General features: G+C 35.0%; 1 protein-coding gene across 2 annotated transcripts in view; it reads right to left on the reverse strand.

The window, feature by feature from the left end:
• Positions 1-14,429, reverse strand: part of LOC136969583 (TAF6-like RNA polymerase II p300/CBP-associated factor-associated factor 65 kDa subunit 6L) — a 41,310-nt gene extending 26,881 nt beyond the window's left edge. For both annotated transcript variants that reach the window (XM_067263807.1, XM_067263806.1), the window contains exon 1: positions 14,154-14,429. In XM_067263807.1, coding sequence (XP_067119908.1) covers positions 14,154-14,315 — 162 coding nt within the window. In that variant the 5' untranslated portion in view covers positions 14,316-14,429. The remainder of the gene's footprint in view (positions 1-14,153) is intronic.
• Between the last annotated feature and the right edge of the window lie 763 nt (positions 14,430-15,192).

Below are 15,192 nucleotides of genomic sequence, written 5' to 3' on the forward strand. Positions count from 1 at the left end.
CTGTAAACTTGATTTATTTAGATGAATGTTAAAAAAAACTCGTTGAAATCTGTCGGTCTGTTCGTTCTTTGTCTAACCTACGGAATGAGTAAGATCCACTACGTATGCTGTCTGTATATACAGGGTGTTTTTTTTAATTTTGAGACAATGAAATAACTTACTTGGATCTCATTATTTTGAGAAAAAGATAGCTAGAAAAGTTGTAGGGTTTCGAAGGACAGATCAATTGGTGACCTTGGACCTCAAATGACCTTGACCTTCAAGGTCATTTGAGGGTCAAGTCTGTTTTTTTCAATGGGAACACACATTTTTGACCCCAGCAATGGAAAGAGTAGGAAATTTCACAACCAGATATACCTTTGACCTTATGGTCTAGGTCAAAGCTCACAATTATTTTAAGGTTTAAATTATAAGCTTTTCTTATGGGAAATCATACTTTTTATTACTGGAATAGGCAGGGAGGTAAAAGTTACATTTACATGGAAAGAGCAGGAAACTTCACCATCGGCCATGTCATCTCAAGGTCATTCTTACTGAAATCTGACTTGTTTTGGCTATTTTTGGTTTATTTTTTGTTATGAGTGTGTGTAAAAATGTAAATGAATACATGTTTATTGTTGCAGAAATTTCTGGTTATGCAGTTATAACCACGCTTTGTCTTTCTTTCAATTGTCCTCATATTTGTTTCTGATACGTTATTACCTTAAAACTATTACTTAACAATGGAGGTCATATCTGTAGAAGAAAAAATTGAAATGGTTCTTATTTATGGAGAATGTTCAAGGAAAGTTGATAATGCTGTTGCTCTGTACACTGAACGTTTCCAGATAGAAAACAATCAAGAGCATCTTTTTATCGCGTTATCCAACAATTCACTACTACAGGAAGTGTACATAAAAGCAGGAAGAAAAAAAATTGCTGACATACGGTTACTGGAGAAATTAATGCAACTGCTGTTTTAGCTCAAGTGCTGTTAACCTCATGTAAGTACTCAACAAATAAGTCACAATTCTGGAATATCTTACAGTAGCATACACAAGATACTGTAAGGAACTGAGTCGAGCGTTATTTTTATTTTATTATTATTTTCTGTTTTATTATATTTTGTTTGGGGCTTATGTTTATTTAGGACGAAGGTTCCCCACCACTCTCTTGTTAGTAACGAAAAAAGAAGATAAAAACAACTCACGAAAAAAATAAGCGCCGTAGGAAAAATCTTGCGCACTTGCGCTGCCCAGCGGAAGTAAACGGTCCGCAGAAAAAAAATGAAGGAGGGAGTCCCCACACTCACTAGTAAGGAAATACTTACTAAACCGTCTTAACATCCCAGAAAATTATGATAAATACTTTGTAAACGGTTTATAAGCTTTGTCGGAAACTTAAAGCTGCCAAAAAAGAAAATTAATGTTAGCAAACTAAGTATGTAAATAAGGGAGTAACCCAGCTGAAGTGTGACGTCACCTCACAGTATAAAACCCGTACGTTAAACCGAAGGAGGAGGAGGTGAATTCCAAATCAAGGTGATATCCAGAGCGAGGTGAATTCGAAAGCGAAGTGTTTTCTGATAGAAGTCCAGATTGATAATTGGACGATCCAAGGTGTTAAAGAAGAGTTCGATTTGACGATATCAAAAGGATTGAGGAAATAGGTTCTTCGTATAGTGAGGTGACGGATAGACGTGTAATTAGTAAGAGATTTTGTTCATAGTTTCTAAGTATTTGATTTGTCGAATTTCAAAGGGAATTAATATTAAGTTAAGCTAAGTAGCTGAGTTTATTGTCGGGTTGACTTGTTGAATTTCGTTAATAAATTTTGTTTGGATTATAGACATTTGTACGTAGTAAATTCTAGTTACTAATTAAATATATTTGAACTTTTTGCTTTGACTTGATCATTATCGTTATTATTACTAAATTTTTCGGTGCACGCTTAAAAGCCCAGGCCTGGCAAACTAATCTCGAATCCGCGTAAAGTACCCGTTAGGTTAACGGAAGTTTTACCGACCACATTTAGTGTCAGTTTCCTAAGATACTAAAAATAGTACTTTACAATACTAAAACACCATAAATTACACCCTTTTCATATGTCCTTGCATCAAGAACTTCATGGCAATGATTTTGAGAATCAAGTGACATTTTGTCAACGGGCACTTCAGCAAATACGAGAAAATCCAAGTTTTTTTCATAACGTTTTGTTTTCTGATGAGTCCACTTTTACCAACCATGGTGCAGTTATTAGGCATAATATGCATTATTGGAGTGTTGGGAAGCCAAACTGGTTACACCAAGTTGAGCATCAGTGTCCATGGTCTGTCAATGTTTGGTGTGGAATAATTGATGACAAACTTATCGGTCCAGTATTTATTGATGGTAATTTAAACGGAGAAAAGTATTGTAACTTGTTAAAGTTTTGCTTGAAGATTTGAACTTGGAATTAAGACTAAACACGTGGTTTCAGCATGATGGCTGTCCAGCGCATTTTTCGAAAGTTGCACGGAACACACTGAATAGAAAATTCGATGGTTACTGGATTGGTAGAGGAGGACCAGTAAATTGGCTAGCCACAGGTCCCTGGATCTTACATCACCAGATTTCTGTTTGTGGGGTTTCATAAAGACTAAAGTTTACAAACAAGTGCCAACAACTGCTGAAAATATGAAACAGCGTATCAGAGACGCTTGTGCCCAAATGACACCTGAAGTTTTCAGTTGTTTACGATCATTTGAAGTGCAGATCAAGATGTGTATTGAAGTGGAAGGGCATCATTTTGAACATTTGCTGTAAAATTTTTCCAGTAATAACTATTCCAGTAATAAAAAGTATGATTTCCCATAAGAAAAAGCCTAATTTAAACCTTAAAATAATCGTGACCTTTGACCTAGACCAGGGGTGGCGAACCTTTCTGAGCCCGCATGCCATATAGCAAGTACACTTAGCTTTAAAGATGTTTATGTGTGCAAAAGTTTTAGACTTCAAATAACAATATTTAAAGAAATTAAACGAATATACTTTAATTAGAATAAATGTACAAAAAGCTTATTCAAAAAAGGATGATTGAAAAAGACAGATGATCAATCAAAATCGTATGATATGTTACGTGCCAGATGATTTCTGTATATGTGCCACTTTGGGCACGCGTGCCATAGGTTCACCATCACTGACCTAGACCATAAGGTCAAAGGTGTATCTGGTTGTGAAATTTCCCGTTCTTTCCATTGCCGGGGTCAAAAATGTGTGTTCCCATTGAAAAAAAAAAAAAAAAAACAGACTTGACCCTCAAATGATCTTGAAGGTCAAGGTCACATCCAAGGTCACCAATTGATTGGGCCTTCGAAACCCTACAACTTTTCTAAATACTTGGATCTCATTATTTTAAGAAAAAGTAAGTTATTTCATTGTCTCAAGATAAAAAAAAACACCCTGTATATAATTGCTGCATGTCAACCTTTTAAGGTACGTTTTAAATGTGTTATATCTACATAGTGCATAGTTTCTTGTGCATTGTTGAATTTTAATTCGCGTGTTTGTATGTACAAATTTCTCATGTTTGATTTTATTGTTTAGTTGGCTGAAGAGGGGCTGGAGCCTGAAACGCATCTTGTAATTAGTGTCCCAACTAAATAAAAGATGAATAATCTCCCCAGTGTTTGAAAAGTGTCACTACATTGTGTCTATAGAAAGCAAGTTTTCTTTCTTTGTTTTATGAACAGGGAAACCTTTACATCATGTTGAACAAACAATATGTTGGATAAATTTGAAGTCATCAGTCTCATGGAAACTTGGAAAATGTTCTGATCAATTATATCACCTAAACTTATCTTTTCATGAATTTCACTCCATAATTATGGAAGAACATCTATATACTATTGGAAGATCTAAGGGGAATTTGATGCTTATAAATTAAACCTCTGGACAAAGTAGTAAACTTATATTCTGATTTAAATGTACGTACCAGTACTCATAATTCAGCTTAGCTAATCATGTTACATGCAAAAATATTATCTTAATATAGGGTTAAAACAAAAGTTTGTTCAGTATTTACCTAATTGTTCATTTGTGTTGCATCTGTTGCGCTTATCAAGTTTTAACTTGTTTAGGTGGGCATTTGCATATATTTGCATATTTATTATGTAAGTCTAGTTACTTTTTTTAAAATTTTGTTATCTTTTAAGAAAAATAACATTAAAATGAAAGATAAGAAAGTGCATTTTTGATATCTCATGCTTTATTATTTCCAAAAAGGGAAAAACGAGACAAAAACTCGAACAAAGATATGTGCTGTTTATGGAGAGGATGCAATTACTGATCAAACATGCCAGAAATGGTTTGCAAAATTTAGGGCAGGAGATTTTTCTCTCAAAGATTCACCTTGGTCAGGATGGCCTTTGACCATAGATGAGTCCATAACAACTTTAATTCAAAATGATCGGCATAAAACAACACAAGAAATAGCCGACATCTTAAAAATATCCCAAACACCTGTTGTCAGACATTTGGCTAACCTTGAATACACTTTCCATTATGATGTTTGGGTTTCCCATCAGTTAAGTGAATGAAACCTTATAGAGCAGGTTTCTGTTTGTGATTCACTTTTAAAACGCAATGAAGATTATCCATTTTTAAAGAGATTAATAACAGGCAGGCAATGAAAAATGGATTGCTTACAACAATATTCAATGCAAGAGATCTTGGAGTAAGCCAGGTGATCTGCCAGTGCTGCAAATTAAAGCTAGTTTGCATCCCAGAAAAGTAATGATTTCAGTTTGGTGGAATTGGAAAGGGGTTCTTTATTACGAGCATTTACCCAACAATCGAACAATTAGTTCCAATAAATATTGTCTCAAACTGGATGAACTAAGGCTGCAATGCATCAAAAACATATAGAATTGCAAATCAACAGGGAGTGGTATTCCATCATGATAATGCAAGGCCACATGTATCTTTGAACGTATGCCAAAAACTTCTAGACTTTAAACAGAATGTTTTAAGTCACCCTGCATATTCTCCAGATATTGCTCCTTCAGACTCATCTTTTTTGTTCATTGCAGAATAATTTAAATGGTATAGAATTTCAATCTTTAGAAAGTATCAAAAATCACATCGATAATTTCTTCAATCAGAAATCCACCCAATTCTACACAGAAGGAATTATGAAACTACCCATCAGATGGCATATGGTTATAGAACAGAAGGATAAATATATTGTGGATTAAAGTTTTTTATTTATTCCAAAATAGTGTATTTTATTTCTCTCTAAAAACAGAATGAACTTTCGGTCCAACCCTATACTTTTATACTTTCCTCCTTATACAATTTTGAATTTCAATTTAATAATAAATTAGAAACTATTATGATAATGTCATTTTTGGATGGGTGATTTTAATACAAGACTAGGTCATCTCCAGAACCTGTCTTACTACTTAGCATTACTTTTAATCACCAGATAGTCTCGTTCAATATCTAGAAAAGAACAAAACTTGATAAATTTTGCTACAAAAATAATTTATAAGTTCTTAATGGAACATTTGGCAATGATTATTGACTAACTAGGCCTATACTTTTTTCCTCTGCAGGAAGTCCATTATTGACTTAAATTAATGTTAATTTATGAAATTTTTTGGATTATTGTAATATTTTCCAGCTTTTGACTGAATTTAAAACATAACATAGGAAATTATTACCCCATCTGGTAGAATCCAACATATTAAAAATAAACAGAAACACAGTTTAAATGAAGTAGCAAACATTTGAACTTTTTTTGCATTTCATTAAACTCTAACTTATTAAAAAATCCTGATACTTTGATTACATATTTTTCTAGGAAACAGATAACCAGAGTTTACTACTACTATGATCAGAAAATATTGGGAATGGTTCATTTAAACTGTGCATGTGCAAGAGGACACTATAGTTGTTTTTTTTTCCTTTTGCATTTGGTACAATTTTCATCAACATCTAGCAGCAATCCATACATCATAATTTGTTTTTGTTTGCAAATAATCACTTGTTTTGTGCATAAAGAATTTTTGTGCTGGCAATTTTTCAAAATGTCAAGTGTAATTGAGCAAAGAATATGTATTAAATTTTGTTTTCACAATGGAATTACTTTTACTTTTAATAAAGGAATTAGATGGCTGTCTGTTGTTTAACAACTGACTTAGTCCTAAGTAAGGAAACAGAAGGAAGGGGGAAAAGATAGAGTGTAGAATGAAATGGTGAAGAAAGGAGGATAGGAAAGTAAGGGTGGAACGAAGGAAAGGGGAGGGCCCATGAGCACCCACAATGTGTAAATTTTCAAATAAAAATTACAAGTACAAAGAAACAAAATTAAAATACATTGAGTATGACTGGCTGGTTTTGCTTTACAATGGAAGTCTAAAAAACAATTGTTAATAACAAGCACATACGTTATTAAACTTGGTAGAGGATTTTGAGACACTAAGTGTTCCGCATTACTGCTGTAGTTTTCTTTACTAGTTGGTTGGTTGTCCTTCTGAGTTCTGGTCCTCTTCTGGTGTTGCTGTTATAGTTGATACATTGTTTCAAACCTCTGAAGATAGATTGGTGTAGCTTTGGTGCACTGTCAGTTTTTGGTTGATTATGAAGTTTAAAAAAAACAAGCACAATCAAAGAAGCGAAAAATAGAGTAAATTGAATGTGGCTGGCTGTTTTTGCCTTACAAAAAAATGTCTTGAATAAAAGCATTAAATAGCAACACATTATTAAAAAAATTTGGTAGAAGATTTTTAGACGCTAAGGATGTTCTTCGGAACTACTGAAGTACTCTTCTCTACCTGTTGGCCAGTTGTCCTCTTCTGAGTTCTGGTCCTCTTTTGTTGTTGCTGTTATAAGTGATTCACTGTTACCATTATTTATAGATAAATTGCTGAAGCTTTGGTTCACTGACAGTTTTTTAGTTCTGGTTATAAAAGTTCATCAAGATCCTTCGTCAAATCCTTTTCTTCAGGAAGCCATTTGTTACTATAGATAAGGCAGTCCCTAAAGAGGGTCTTGCGACTGTCACTGAACCTGGAGCATTCGAATAAAAAGTGATGAACATTATCTTCACTATTATCGATTTCACTGATACTATTGTCCTTTTTGAATCTATACAAGTAGGATCCGAAGTTTCCATGACCCATTAAAGTTTGAGTCAGTTCAAATGAGGAGTTGAATTTGTTTCTTTTCCTTGTTATTATATTGGGTATAAAAGAGAAAGTTTGGTATTCTGTGTCTGGTTCGTTCCATTCATTTTGCCATGTGTCTGTGAGAATTTGTTTGATTTCCTTTTTTATTTCCTGTAGGGGATTCTTTTATAAATAATTGGAGTACTTGCTGCAGCTGCTGTCTTCACTAGCTGATCTGCCGTCTCATTACCCAGGTGGCCCCTATGCCCTGAAATATTATTGGAATACTATTTTTATAGTTTTGCTGAGGTCTTGTGTGATTTTGAGTTTCAGTGGTGAGTAATGAATTGTTTTTCTTGTTTTGCAGTATGAAAAGGGCCACTTTTCTGTCCATGTTTATTGCTATAGAGCCTTTAAAGTAATTAAGGTTTCCTTGAATGTAATTTAGAGCCCTGTAGATAGCCCAGAGCTCTGCTTGGGTAATATTACAGTAAGATGCCATTCTGAAGCTGGCATTGTATATTGTTTTTCCTTCTTGTGCCAGTAACTTCCTACCAGTAATCCCACTCCTGTTCCTGTTGGCCTGGTGGAGCTGTCTGTGTATGCATTCCAGTTTTTGCTTCTGTTTTCATCTTTTTCAAATTCTAAGTAGACATGGTAACTGTTTTCTTCTGATGGGTGGATATAATTTTTATTATTTCTAGTGTAGCTACTGTCCCTGTCAATTCTGTGTTCTCTAATGTTTTTTATCCAGTTTTTGTCAAATGGCAGTAGCTGGTTGTTACGAATTTTTCCCATTATGATGTCTTTACCTTCTATTTCGATGTTTTCTTTAGTGATATTCCAATTCCAAATGATCTCTTTTGCCTTTAAGTGGATTGGAAGTAAATCTGCTATGACCAACAATGCATTTGTTGGGACCATTCGGTAGGCCCTGCAGACCCGTAGAACGATTTTCTGTTGGACTGACATGCACCTCCTTCTTATATGAATGTTTTTCAGGGCTTCTTGCCAGACCTGTACACCATACAGTGTTGCTGTTGCTGGTTCAATTGCCACTTTGTATATTAGTCTTGTATTTTTGTAATTAATGATGTGCAGAGTATGTGTGAGTGCTATCAAATAGGGTAAAGACAATAGAATTACCGCTAAAAAATGTCGGAAATGTTTCAAAAAGCCTTTAGTGATGATAGTCTATCAAAACCAAGAGTTTTCAACTGGTACAAGATGTTCAAGAAAGGCAGAGAATGCATCGAAGACGAACCATCCTATGGTAGACCATCCACTTCAACTGACAAACAACACATTGCTTAAGTCAGAGATTAGGTGTGCAAAGATCATTTAACAATTAGGAACATTATTGAACATGTTCCAGTATCATTTGGATCTTGTCAAGCAATTTTAAAATATCATTTTGGCTTGCAGCATTTTGTTTGTCGAGTTGAATTTTTTCCAAAAAACATCATTACGGATAATGAAACATGGATCTCTGCTTTTGACACCAAAACAGGTCTTGAAAGGTGAAGCAAGACTGAAAAGACCACTTCAAAGTCAAGGTTGTGTTGTCTGTTTTCTTCAATTGTTGTAGGGTTGTACATCACAAATTCCTTCTGACTGGCCAAACTATCAACAAAGATTATTATTTGAGTATCTTGCATCGTTTGTGTGAAGTAATTCATAGAAAACAACCTGATCTGTGGTGAGAAAACTCATGGATTTTGCACCAGAATAATGCACTTGGCTCATGATACTCTTTTCGTGAAGTTTTGGTAAAAAATTCAACAAATATGATTCTGCAAGCTCCATATTCACATAATATGGCACAATGTGACCTTTTTCTGTTTCCTTGATAAAATTTTCATTTCATGGTCATCATTTTGAGTTGATTGATTCATAAAACAAAATTTTCTGAGTCCTGATGGGGTTTCACAAAAACAACTTTAAAGCCTGTTTTGAAGATTGGAAAAAACATTGACATATGTGCATTGCAGTGGGAGGGAATTACATTAAAGGGAACAAAGTAAATTTTGATGAATAAATTCAAACCTTGTATTTTATTGAGTCATTCCTGATACTTTTTGATCACGGGTATACATGTGTGTAAGTGACATATGGGTATTTCTTATGTCACTTATTATTGTGTGTGGATTGCATCCTACTCAGTTTATACTGGTACCCCCAGTACCAGTATAAACAAAAGTTAGGCATAGCTAAAGAAAAATTGTTACTGTGATTATGTGAAATTCGTATTTAATGTCAACACCTTATCCAGAATCTGTTACTGTATTCTGTGAATAATACAGTTTATCACTAACATTTTTGAACTGTTAAATAGTTCTTCAGGTGAAATATGCTGAATAATCAATGGAACACAAAAAAAAGAACGTAAATATTCAAATTAAATCGAATGTAAGCTTGATGAAAGTCATTATGATGACATGTGCATTTCGTGCGTGGATGATGGCAATTAAAGATCGGAATCCATACGAGCCTGCCAGGCAACAGATAAATTTAGCTCCTCCTTTTGGTTGATGCAGGTGGCATTGTGGCTCGCTCTATAAATGGATATAGCCTCTAACCATCTTAGATGTTCGTAGTGAGACATAGTGAGGATGACCTTGGCTTGATCAAATTCCGTCTCAATATCAGGGTCAGATGCATAAGTAGCAAGGGCCATGGTGTGTCTTCCATGCTGAAGGTCTGCATGGTGTTCGTGTATTCTAGTTCCCATGGAGCATTTGGTGGAGCTGATATAAATAAAGTCCCTGTCACATCTGTTGTCCCTAAGAAGGATGGAGTAAACACCAGGGAGTCTGTTATGGTTAGGAGAGTCTTTCCCCATTGTGGAGCATGTCAAAAGATTGTCAGACATCTCCTGTACGTGATCTGCATGTGGTGTTTGTTGGCGATTTCTGTGTACAATGATTTAAAGTACGGATTAAATGTGACAGGGACACAAGTTTCACTGTCTGGTCTGTTGTCAGCCCTTGCGTGAGTGGTGGAGGCATGTTGTGAGTGATGATATTGCTCAATCAATTGATGGGTCAGATTAGGGTAACCGTGCCTGGTTGCTATCCGCTTAATATGTGTTAATTCAGTGGAATGGATGAATGAGAAAATGCCCTCCTAACTAAAGCATTAAATGCCACTGTCTTGTATGGAAATGGGTTGCACAAACCCACAGGGATGTACACAGGGGCCACACAAAGTTTGCGGTATACCAATGTGTGTACAGTGGATCCTTCGAGTTTAATGCTTATGTCCAGGAAGTGGATCTCCATGGTGTTAGATTGTTCAACTTCTACAATTAAGCCATAAGGATTGTCATTAACAGTTTGTACGAATGCCATCATGTATGGTACAGTCTTCCACAAAATGATGATGTCATCTATATACCTCTTATATAATAGGATGTTTGGAAGGATCTTGTGTTCTAACTGTCTAATAACCATTTCACATATGTCCCCAGATACTGGGATACCCTTGGGGACCTCTCTTTTTTGCATGTAGACTGTTCCATTGAGCATAAAAATAGAAATAGAAATTATTTATATTAGTTCCACCAAACGCTCCTTATGGGAACTAGAATACACGAACACCATGCAGACCTTCAGCATGGAAGACACACCATGGCCCTTGCTACTTATGCATCTGACCCTGATATTGAGACGGAATTTGATCAAGCCAAGATCATCCTCACTACGCCTCACCATGAACATCTAAAATGGTTAGAGGCTATATCCATTTTTAGAGCAAGCCACAATGCCACCTGCATCAAAAGGAAGAGCTAAATTTATCTACAGCCTGGCAGGCCCCTATGGACGTCACCCTTTAATTGCCACCATCCACACACAAAATGCACATGTCCATCATAATGACTTTCATCAAGCATACATTCGATTTAATTTGAATATTCACGTTCTTTTTTTTTTGTGTTCCATTGGTTATTCAGCATATTTCACCTGAGTAAGAACTATTTAACAGTTTGGAAACGTTAGTGACAAACTGTATTATTCACAGAACACACTGGATAAGGTGTTGATTTCCATCCCCGGTGTTGATGTTTAACATATTTGATGTATTTAACATTTAAATATGTTGTGTGGCACTAATTAATTCTATGTCTATAGTGTCACTGGTTGTAATTGTTGTATTAGTGTTTTTATTGGTGCATATTATGCTGTGTACATTTCTATAAATGACTGCTGTTTTGGTTCTGTCAATAAGTATCTGACTTTCCATGTGATTTAATATATCTGTTGTGTAATTTGTTTGATATTCAAGCATTGTTTGTGGAATAAGATTATTTTTAATTGTTCTTTTCTGATCAACAACCCTTTGCTCTGTGACAATGAGAGTTTTTGATCAGTATTTTGTGGGTGTTTTTGTATGGATTTTTTCATGCAGTGTTTGTATATTGTTAAGTCTACTTTCAATTTTGTAACAGTGTAGTATGTACAAATGATAAGTTCGTTCATGTCTTGAGTCCACTTGATCCATTAAAATGATTTTCCAGCTTTCGTGGTCAATGAAGCACTTTGGCTGGGTTAGTGTATGCTGTCCATTGCATGTGAGTGAGGTGGAGCCATATTTGGGTGTGCTGCATTTGCCACTGATTACTGAGAGTGTAGCAGATTTTTCAAACCTGAACCTTTGCCTAATCCATAAACACAGACCCTGTTAACCTGGGTGATGTCTGAGCTAGTATTATTCTGAGAATGTGTCACAACCATGTTGTATTTTTCTCCACAGAAATGCATATGATCTTATACCTAAAGCCAGGTATTTATAAATTAGCAACCTCTAACTTGGAGAACAGATACTGTTAGCATCCATCCACTCTGGATAAGATGCTGCTTGCAAAACACACTGTGCTTCATTTCTCTCTATAGACCTTACTGGTATAGGTGGTCTTTCTAGAAGCTTATGCTCCTGTCAGCATTGCTCTATGGTTCATTAGAACTATTGGGTGAGTAATAAGTCATTGTATATGTTCATTTTTAACTTTTTATTTAACTTACAAATACAAACAATCAATTATATATGATCCATTTTGTTGTATCACTGGTTTCTATATTTCTACCAATTTCTCAATTCCTGTTTTGAAAAAGTCATCAATGTTGGGGCAATATATTCCACAATAGCATTTTTGACTTCATCAATTTGACCAAACCCTTTTCTATCTAAATAATTCTGTAACAATCTAAACAAATAATAATCTGAGGGTGCCCAAATTTGGAGAATATGGCAAATGAGGCAAAACTTCCCAGTATAATTCTGTTATTTTATTTTTTTGGGGTACTTTGGCAACATGTGATCTTGCATTGTCATGCTGCAGTATAATGCCCTTGCAGTTTACTAGTGCTGGTCTTTTGTCCTTTAATGCTTTGTTTAAACAGCTTAATTGTTCATAATATGTGTTAGCATTTATGGTTTGGTTTGGATCTAGTAGTTTATAATACACTATTCCCTTCACATCCCACCATATTACAACATTACTTTTTTGAATGCAGTCCACTTTTTGGTATGGATGTTGAGGACTCTGTTGGATTCATTTCCATTGAATATTAGTGTATAATATCCATTTTTCATCGCCAGTAATTACTCTATCTAAAAATGGATATTTCTTTTGATGATCAAATAATAATCCAGCAATACTTAATTGTGCAAGATCAGTTTCTGTTAACTCACAAGGAACCTACACATCTAACTTATGAACTTTTCCAAGCCTTTTAAGGTAATTTTTTTGGCTTACATTTAGTTTTATAGCCAATTCACTTTGTGATAGTTCTTGGATTGGCTTCAACCAGAGCCTTTAGTTCATCACTAGTGACCACGATCAGCCGATCAGAGTCATGATCATCTTTCAAGCTAAAATTTCTCTTTTGAAACTTAGCAAACCAAAATTGAGCTTCTCTCACCTTTATAGTGTCAGTGCTGTAAACTTCACAAAATTCTGATGTTGCCTTAGTCGCATTTAAACCTTTTTGAAAAAAAAAAAAAAAGCAAAATGTACCTTGGATGTCATCCGGTTCTATTTCAGATGACTAAAATGTTCACAAAATAAAATCAAAACTATTCAAATCAGTTTAACAGACTGGTAACATGTCCCACACTTAAACTCCAAAAGCCACACTTCTCTGAGAAAATCGAATGCTATTGTAAAAATGTTTATTTGAGCAATAAAAAAAAATGCTGACTTATTACTCAACCCAGTATTACAAACCCAGTTACTCAACAGAACAAATGTAGTCACCCTACATTTGTTCTATTTATAATGTAGAAATAAATAATATATTTTTTTTTTTCGTTTCTTTTGTAAAATATCATTTTAAAGGAAAAAGCTACCCTACAGGTAAAAAGGGCAATTGGGCAAACCAATCTTTTATAAGAAAATACAATACTTCCCCAAAGAAAAATGTCCCAAGTCAACGCCGTACACAGGACCCCCTAATTCAAATTTGCCTGGATGCCCACAAAGTTTTTTTTTAACTCCTTCCACCCTGTGGGCACTAAGAGGACTTCTTTTAGCAAGCCCATTACAGGTTCGGCCAGACCCACAATGGAGCAGCCGGGCAATGAAAGACAGGACCCAACATATCCGGACGGACCACCCCCGAAAAATTCCTAGGGATTTTTCAACCCATCCAGATTCGATCCCGAGTCCCCCATAGTGGTAGGCCACCACCTCGACTTCTTGGCAATCCAGCCGTGCCCACAAAGCTATAACGCACCACCAACTCAACCAATATTTATCTCTCTCACCTCAAGAAGGAGCGAGTTTAATAAACAAGCAGATACGTAAGCAAACCAATGTCATAATCAGTTTCATACCAAACTAACTATATCATCGGTTTGCTTACTTAGCTGTTTGTTTATTGAACTCGCTCCAGTTGATGACTAATGAGAATTATTATTGTTGTTATAATAATTATGTCAAAACATCAAGAACATAATTAAGTTATAAAAAGACACTATTAACATTAGAAGTTATAATTAGGTTAATATGTAATTCTATACGAGATACCTGAATTGTTTCTCTCAGTCTGTAATTAACGTCTTCGGCCAGACAGGAGGCCACACAATCGGGCAAATCGCTATAACCAACTGTTTCGGCAAACATTTTAATATTTTCTCGACATAATTGCGAATATTTTTTTTCTTCCACTGATTTCTTCTCTTCGCTCATAGCTGTAATGTTTTACTTCGCATCCTATTCTATTTATTAGCAAGAATAAAACATTTTTACAATAAATATAACGTCGTCCCGATGGTAAATCCTCGCTTCTCATCAAACATACTCGTTTCCTGTCGATCGACCTGCCACACGGTGATCAAACATCGTACTAGCGAAAAGCGTAAAATCAATATGGAAACGATAGTGAAAACTTGAAATCTAAGAAAATAATAACTGCTATTGTTCTGTTTATAATGTAGAAATAAATAAAATATATATTTTTTCGTTTCTTTTGTAAAATATCGTTTTAAAAGGAAAAAACTACACTTCGTTGTGTATATATTTATTTAATTCTTTCCGCCCTGTGGGAATTAATACGCGCTGTTTTTAACGAGCCCGTTATGGGTTTGGCCACATCTACAATGGAACGATCAGGCTGTAAGGGATGACGTCCGACATGTCCAAATCGACCATCCCCAAAAATCCCTCGGGTTTTTTTTTTAACTCGTCTAGTTCCCTAGAAGGGTAGGCTGCTACTTTAACCGCTCGGCCATCAGACTGTTGAATAGTACGTTGTATGTTTGCAGTTTAAATTCACGAACAATGACTTCGTATTGCCAGGCATATTGTTTTTAATTTAAATATAGCTTTTAGAATTTTACTATCGAATTAAAACAGAAGATTGGATTTATTATAATTGATTTTAGGTGTTACAACTGTATTCAAATTTTTATTTCAAAGTTATATCAATTTGATGAGGTGGCGATTCCAATAAAAATGTTTGTAGAAACAATGTTTCTGTTTCAATAATTTGATCATTTTGATATCAAATTTATTTTCTAAGAAGAAAGTAAATCTAGAAAGAAAATTTATAAATATACTCAGACCA

This window comes from Centruroides vittatus, unplaced genomic scaffold, assembly GCF_030686945.1.
Source record: "Centruroides vittatus isolate TY-2023 unplaced genomic scaffold, ASM3068694v2 contig_18, whole genome shotgun sequence".
Lineage (NCBI taxonomy): Eukaryota > Metazoa > Arthropoda > Arachnida > Scorpiones > Buthidae > Centruroides > Centruroides vittatus.